Raw genomic sequence first — 7,500 nt, 5'->3', positions numbered from 1 at the left:
AAATTCTCGAGCTTACCTAAACAGTTCCTTTTCTTGGGTCTTCTCCTCTCTCCTCCGCAGAGGCTCAAGGAGGTGAATCCGCTGAACGAGGTACACGCGGGGAAAAAAAGTGAGGTAACGAGAAAGAAACCGCTCAATCAATCTCTCGTTTCTTGCGCCTGCACTCACCTTGCACAGCGGACACATCCTGACGCCTTACCGATAACCGAACCTCTGCAGAGGAGAGAGGGTCTTCTCCATCCCTTTTCCAGACCCTTGAAAAAATCTCAACAGTGGGTTTAGGCTCAAAGGGTCTCGAGACCAAAAGGTGCTATAAAGTCATGTACGTGTTTCTACATCGGTAAATTCTAAGAATTTTTAGGAGTTTGAAATAATTTAACAGAACTTTTTCCATTCCAAAAGCTACAGGCATAGAAAACCTCAAGCAGTAACTATAAAAAATCCAGTTTTTATTCTGTTTTAAGACTCTTGGGGCGCGTTCGATTGACCGTATTCCGGAATAGGAATACATGTAATAGAAGTTCGAAATCCTTCGTTTTTGCGGAGATTGATATTAATATTGTCAAACATCTGCTAAAATGCTATCATCATAGCTTTATCATCCTTGTTGCTGCACTCACATAGTGTTTTAAATCATCACTCCACGTATTCTTATTCCGGAATAGGGTCAATCGAACGCGCCCTAAAATTCAGATTTAACCATTTTTCCACGAAAACTCAACCTAGCGTTATGCGAGGCCAGCGAAATAGGCAATAGCAAGGAAGCACTTCGTTACCCTTATCAAAATCGTCATGCATCTAATTACATGTATTTCTGTCCCTTTCCCAGTTAATTGACACAGACGCAAAGATTGGCTGCGTGCAAATGCCTCTTAGAGGCTGCAGTCATTTATTCTCATTTAAGTATCTTGGTTTACTATCATTGCAAGATGAGTGGATTTACCTATAGAAAGGCTTTGAAGAACTTCTCAATAGAATATCCTTTATTTGTCCCTAAAGCCTTTCCCTAACAAGTTATTGGTGAACAAGATGTCTCATTAATGATTCATAATACAGCAATAACAGTATGCTACCAGGAACTCTAGGATTTCTCAATGCCAGAACTCCTGTTATTGGTCCAACTAGGTGATCCAGCTGCTCTTGGACTTAATATGCACAGCCGCAGTGTTGCAGCTTAGGAGGCAACAAACTCTACTATGTTATTAAAACTAAGAGAAGCTCTACCACAGAGAACTACATAGATTGCGCATATCAGAGGGGTACAAGGGTACTGATCAAAATATGGCTTACTCAGAATGGCTCAACACCTAAAAGCTGCTGGGAATAAGACAAGATCTACATCTAAAGAAAGCCATGTTCTGAGGACTACATGACTCCACGCCACAAAACAACTGAGTAAAAGGCAAAGAAACTAAGACTTAGTGCTGTAGGCCACTACAGGTATCTCATAAAGGCTTAGTGGTTAGCACTAAAAAAGAAGACAGTGAAACTGGTGCTCTTAATTTAAGCTATTACCGATAGCCATTATCTACAACCAGGAGCCCATGAATAGGAACGAGCAACTCCCATACTAAGCCTATGTCACGGCATTTTTACAGACCAGTCTATTTTTGGACTACCTTTGCCGTAAAACAACAAAGGCAGTTCCGGTTCGGTGACGCTATGACGTCAAGTTAGTTTCCTGTGATTGGTCATCGGGCTCCTACGGGAGTCCCATTCAAAATAAATCGGTCTGTGAAACGCCGTGACAGGAATATATGGGAGTCGCTCGCTCCAACTCATGGGCTCTTGTGAATCAATCAATGTTAGCCTCTAGTAATAAATAATCATGAAACTATTACGTCCTAAAAGCTGAATGGAACGGTTTTAAAGTCTGCAATGCAACAACTCATTTCTTTCTTTTTTCACCCCTCCCCACTCCTAGTCTACCCTCTCACAAGGGCAATTTTCCCATTTCCCACCTCCCCGAAACACTGGAGTCGGCTAAAACTAATCAAAACAAACTATGGTAAACTATATATCCTTTCAGGTAGCCCTTACTTTCGGGGTTTCTCTTTTCAAAGCATTCTTGTTTTAATTTCTTTTGTTCGCCTTCAGCGAAAAATCTGACACAAAATTTAATTTAGGCGGTCGAGGTTTTACAAATCCGTTATCGATTAGTCAAATTTTACCTGAATTTGCTTTTGTTTTATGTCAAAGAAACAATGTAAACTTGTAATCTTACCAAGTTATTTCTTTTCCAAGCTTCGACTTCGACTTTTCCAAGCTTCGACTTGGCCTTTAAATTAAAAGCGGCGTAAGCCTTTTGAACACTTCAAATACGTTTCCGAAAACCTTCTGTGTGCAGTTTTGAGGATAAAAATTAGCCTATTGTATTAGAAAAGTACAGTTAACGACGTTTTGAACGAAAAATTGTGAAGAAGACGGAATAATAAACATTACTTAGAGCTCTTTGCTAGACAGTGAGACAGGTTCCCGCGCTTTTTTCCCGCTTTTGAGAGATCGAGCTAGACCGCGAAAGATCTGGGCTGGGTGTGTGCTTGTTTTTTTGGTAGGCGCCAATCGTCCTAGGGCACCCTGGGTAAGTGCGACCCAGTCCTTTCCCAGGTCAGTTCTGTTGACAAAATGGCGGAATACGAAAGGCTAGGCTACAAAGGGGTAAGTACTTCATGTATCCCTTATTATTATGTATTTAAATATAGGGGTTTATAAGGGTATGTAAGGGTAGACATGGGTATATAGGGTTAATTATTTAAATGTATTATAATATACGCGTGGGAATACATTATAATTTAAATACACTATAATAGGGGATACATGAAGTACCTAGGTACAAAGGTAGCTCATTGCCGCTGGCCAAAACTCAGAAGGCTCAGAATAGTACAAAATGGCGGAAAGAGAAGGGGAAAAGGAGCAGGGTGAAGATCAAGAGTTTCTTTTCAGTCAACGTTCTCGCCCTTTTTACTTCTCGTGTGTCTCTTCACAAATTCATATTTAATGGATAGGTTGATACTTTATCTGTTAGGTGACACAAGTGAAATTTTATCCACGAAAGAACGCGATCTAACAGAAAATTCACACAGTCGAGGTAGTATATGAAAGTTAAGCCCAAGCTAATGATTTGATTTTGAACTTTAAGCCTGCCTAATTTTACGAGGTGGCACGCTTTTGGTTTAACTGTTTTACAGAAAAGAAGAAGAACAAAAGAAAACATAGCGGTCGGTCAAGATGCGATTCTTCATCGTCAAGCTCCTCCGTGAGCAAAACACCTGTGTCTGGCAAAGGCAAGTGTTCATCGATCGATGCATGGTCATGTTTTTTAGCCGAAACAAATGTTGTTTCCGGTTTGAAAAATTTGAATAAGGCTTAGAGATTACGATTAAGAGACCCAACTTTTCAACACACCTATGCAGTGTAATGATCCAAGGTTATTGCAAAGAAAGTGTCTAGATACCCGGCAGCCGGGAAGTGCTTTCAAAAAAGAGTCAGAAATTTTGACCAATTTTCTCCAAATAGCTCGCTTAATTCCTTTATTTAGAATCGCTTGGCATTTCTGAACAAACACTAAATACTCTGGTGAGGTTTCGTTGGTAATTTCTGTGGATATTCATCAGGAGTTGTGTCAGAACTCGAATATTTTCTAAGTCTCAAAAACATTGAGATTTTACTCTATGCCCAAGCTCAATAGTCGCTTCTGCTTTTAACCCAAGGCAATATTTATAATCGCTTGAGATTTCTAAACAAATATCTTATGTTCTTAGAGGAATTAAGCAAGCTATTTGGAGAAAATTGGTCAAAATTTATTTCTGACTGCCGGGTATCTAGTTTTTTGAAAGCACTTCCCGGCTGCCGGGTATCTCGACACGTCATATTGCAAAAGGGAAAGGACGCGCTTATTAACAGTAATTAGCGTCCTTTTCTTTTAATACAGTGCAAATACAGTACCGCCCGAAAGTATTTACTCATTGGCACGCGGTGAAACCGTCTTTGGCGAAGGGTTCTGCCGTGATTTCAATGAGGCAGGATAAATTCCTCAACCTCGTCCTGGTCGGGCGTGGCCGAACGCCGCAGCAAGTGAAACGTGGTATGCCACAGTGAAAAAGAAAACAGAAAGTAATTGCCACAGTGTGCATGCCGCACCAGATTCATGCCACGACTTCCATTTAAATCTTTCAGAACTTTTCGACTAGTGATAATCGTAACTATTATTTTATCAGAGTGAACTGGAACAACAGCAGGAAAACAAAGTCCTCCACGGATAGAAAGTCATTGGGAGCAGGATATAGCCAAATATTTTGTGAGCTAATGCTTGTCCAAAACCCTTTGTCTTCTTTTGACAATTGGACAAATTGATGACACCTCAAGCAAATGAGCAATCACCTTTTGTTTTTTTCAACTATCAAACAGATCAATGTTGTTTCGAGATTTAATTCAGCAACTTGTTTGCTTTTTACATTTCTACGACTAGTGTTATCTAACCATGGTGTAAGTGTGTGCGAATGATGCATTTTCAAGTAATACCTTTGTGAAGATAATTATTTAAAAAGAAGGACGGTCAGGAAAACAAATACCATTGTTCATTAAGAGTGGTTTGCTGACAGTTTTAAAGAAACGCATTGACAAAACCATAGTGCTCCTTGAAATATGTACCAAATGGATGTTTGGTCTGTCTGATATACTCATGATCACTATCATTGCACAGTTTAGATCACCCCTGGTGGATCATCACTGATACAGTGTAGGTCACCCCGATGAAGCAATTAGACTAGAGTTTAGAAATATGAGGTCTTTAAATCGTAACTTTCTATTGCAAGCTACTTTTTTTTCAAATGACTATGGTCATTGCAGTTAAGTTATGTGGAAGTCTAAAAAAGTCTAGGCTTATCAAGCCAACTAGGAACTGGTTAATTCCTATTTTTTTTATATTATATTTTAAGAGGTAAAGTTTATGACAGAATATGAGATGTCATGTTTGAACTGCACATTACGGATACTGATTTTATGCATAGTTAATAGAGGGGAATGGTTATGAAACCCGACAACTTTCTTTGTTGTAGGTTTTTGTTCTCTTTTCTGGCCTTGACCGTGCACAAAACACAATAGTTGTTTACTCTGTACTGAGGAACTAACCAATAGAAACGTGTTGGTTATGTAATTCATGCATAGTGTATGAGCGCAAAACAAAAGATTGTGCACGGTCGTGGACTTTCCAACCTAAATCTTGGCATCTTTGTTTGCTCCTTTGATGTTTGCCAAGCTTCCTAACCATTCCCCTCTATTAACTATGTTTTATGTAAGAGGATTCATGACAGTTACATGCTACTCTCCCTCCCGTCCCTGAGCAGGCCCCCATTGACCAGTAATCATCTGTCCTTAGACAGAGTAGAGTCTTAGTGTTAATCCTGTGAGGGGAAGAGTTAGGAAATAAGGAAACAACTTGAGTAGTAAATGCAATGATCATTCTCATGAAAATCAGTTCATGTAATCTTCAGTTCAGAAAATACAGTATCTCATTATATTCTATCATAAACAACCATGTTTCATGGCTTGACTCCCAAAAATCTTAACTGGTAAGGCTTTCTACTCACTTTTCAGGAAAATGGAAGAAAAGAAGGAGAAGCAATACATCTGATGAAACATCTGAATCATCAACCTCCTCTGGCTCAGACTCCTCAGGTTAGTCTAACAATGGGTAAGGTTACCTGCCATTGGTACTTGATTTCCATTGCCTGTTATCCACTTGGATAATCTGATGAAGAAAATGTTATCTTTCAATGCAAAGTAACCACTGCTATTTGGCAAAGTAACCACTGCCAGTTGGTTGAGCATCGGGCTATCATGCAGGAGGTTGTGAGTTTGACTCAGTGTCTTGAAAGAACTGAGGAGAAAGTGCTGCCTTGGTAATTACATCTGCAAATGGTTAGACTTTCAAGTCTTCTCGGATAACGACTGTCAAATCTGCGGGATCTCAACATTTGGACACCATCTTGTTGTGGCACAAATAGCCTTGATCTCATGTCATATACAGTGTACTGTTATGACGGGCTCAAGGAAGTCAATTCCTGTAGGGCAGGGTTAATACGTGGATGGGTGACTGTCCTGCATTAGTACCCCATGCTGTACACACTGAGGAATCACGCTGTTTGGTTAATCCAGCAAGAAAGGCCACTGATATGCAACAAAACTGATATTGCATTATAACACATGCATTCCATAATAAAAAGTTTTAATAAAATTATTAGCATGCATACATTTTAAGTGTCTTGTCGTCCTAGCGCCACAGGTAACTAATTGGGGACACAATTAGCAACAAGAAAATACTTACGGTGTGATATCTTCACTCCTGAATAAATACTAGTTCTAAAATGGTACAAGACAATTCTCCCCAAAGTATAGAACAACTTTCAAATGCCTTGTCCATGACAAAATGGGAATTGAATGCTTCTCGCTAATCCTTGATTACTTCTAGTTTTATCACTATTATTCCTTTCCCATAAGTTTTGCTCTTTTCTCCTGTGGCGCTGACTTGGGAAGTCATAAAAGGTGCTACTCTTCTGCTTTGATTTTCAATTTTTTTCCATCTCAGTAGACAGAAAGAAGAGGAAAAGGAGAAAGGTTTGGAATTACTGCCTTATATGATGTCATATCTGATATTCGAGAAATGAAATGATAAAAAGTGTGGTTACCCATAGACTCCTAGAAGTGAGGCTTTAGAAGTTTACTCCATCTAACACCAGATGATTTTACTTGTCAATGTGGGGTCAGTTCAACAGTCAATGGGTTGAAGAACCCTAAAAACTTCAGGTCCTCCACACTGTGGAAAAGCACAATGGTCACACATGAATTATGTCATCTCATTTTGTCACCTCAAGGCACTTTCTGATTAAGTTTGCTGCAACTCATTGCTGGGGTTGGTCACTGTGTGTCTACTGCTTCCAAAACAAGTTGCTGTGATAAGACACTTATTTGTTGCACCTGTAATTTATCTCGATGAGGGGGAATGTGAACTAGTTTCTCATTCAGCATCAGACCTTCAAATGGGTCACTGAGGACTCATGGGAAGATAAATGATACACACTTGTTCGTTAATACAATTGTACATATTTTATTGCAGCAACACGTCATAAAACTGTTAACAGTGCGACAATGCTGCTTTTACTTATTTTGTTGTTGCAACAGATCTAGAGATATTCACAAAAATTCACTGTCACTCAGCGTGAAAAGTTGCAGCAACTTGCCACCTAGCGTGTTTCAACCAGTCACAAGTATTACGATAATTATATTATTCAGCATTTTTGCACCAAAAAATCCTTTGAAGGCATTGTTATATTGAATGCCCTCATTTGCAGGAAAAGAAAAGCAAAAGGAAGAGAAAGAAAAAGTCCAAGGAAACATCAGGACCTGTTCAGCTATCAAAGGTTTGTCCGTTTTTTTTATTCTATCACAAGGGGTTAGGTAATTCATTCCCCAAGTAAAAATATGCAGGTGTTCTTGGGGCCT

The 7,500-nt window shown here is 39.4% G+C and overlaps 1 protein-coding gene across 2 annotated transcripts in view; it reads left to right on the top strand.

Annotated features, from left to right (window-relative positions):
• The first annotated feature begins 2,855 nt into the window (after positions 1-2,855).
• The window catches only part of LOC138026023 (protein FAM133-like), a 9,873-nt gene continuing 5,228 nt past the window's right edge, over positions 2,856-7,500 (top strand). The window contains exons 1-6 of one of the 2 annotated variants that reach the window (XM_068873199.1): positions 2,856-2,918; positions 3,026-3,088; positions 3,189-3,284; positions 5,596-5,676; positions 6,590-6,615; positions 7,350-7,418. In XM_068873199.1, the coding sequence (XP_068729300.1) occupies positions 2,888-2,918; positions 3,026-3,088; positions 3,189-3,284; positions 5,596-5,676; positions 6,590-6,615; positions 7,350-7,418 (366 nt within the window). In that variant the 5' untranslated portion in view covers positions 2,856-2,887. Of the gene's footprint in view, positions 2,919-3,025; positions 3,089-3,188; positions 3,285-5,595; positions 5,677-6,586; positions 6,616-7,349; positions 7,419-7,500 lie in introns of both variants that reach the window. The other variant, XM_068873198.1, reaches the window with a different exon arrangement.

This window comes from Montipora capricornis, chromosome 12 (assembly GCF_036669925.1).
Source record: "Montipora capricornis isolate CH-2021 chromosome 12, ASM3666992v2, whole genome shotgun sequence".
Lineage (NCBI taxonomy): Eukaryota > Metazoa > Cnidaria > Anthozoa > Scleractinia > Acroporidae > Montipora > Montipora capricornis.
Note: the sequence above shows the minus strand (reverse complement) of the source record. Positions and strands in the feature narration are given on the sequence as shown.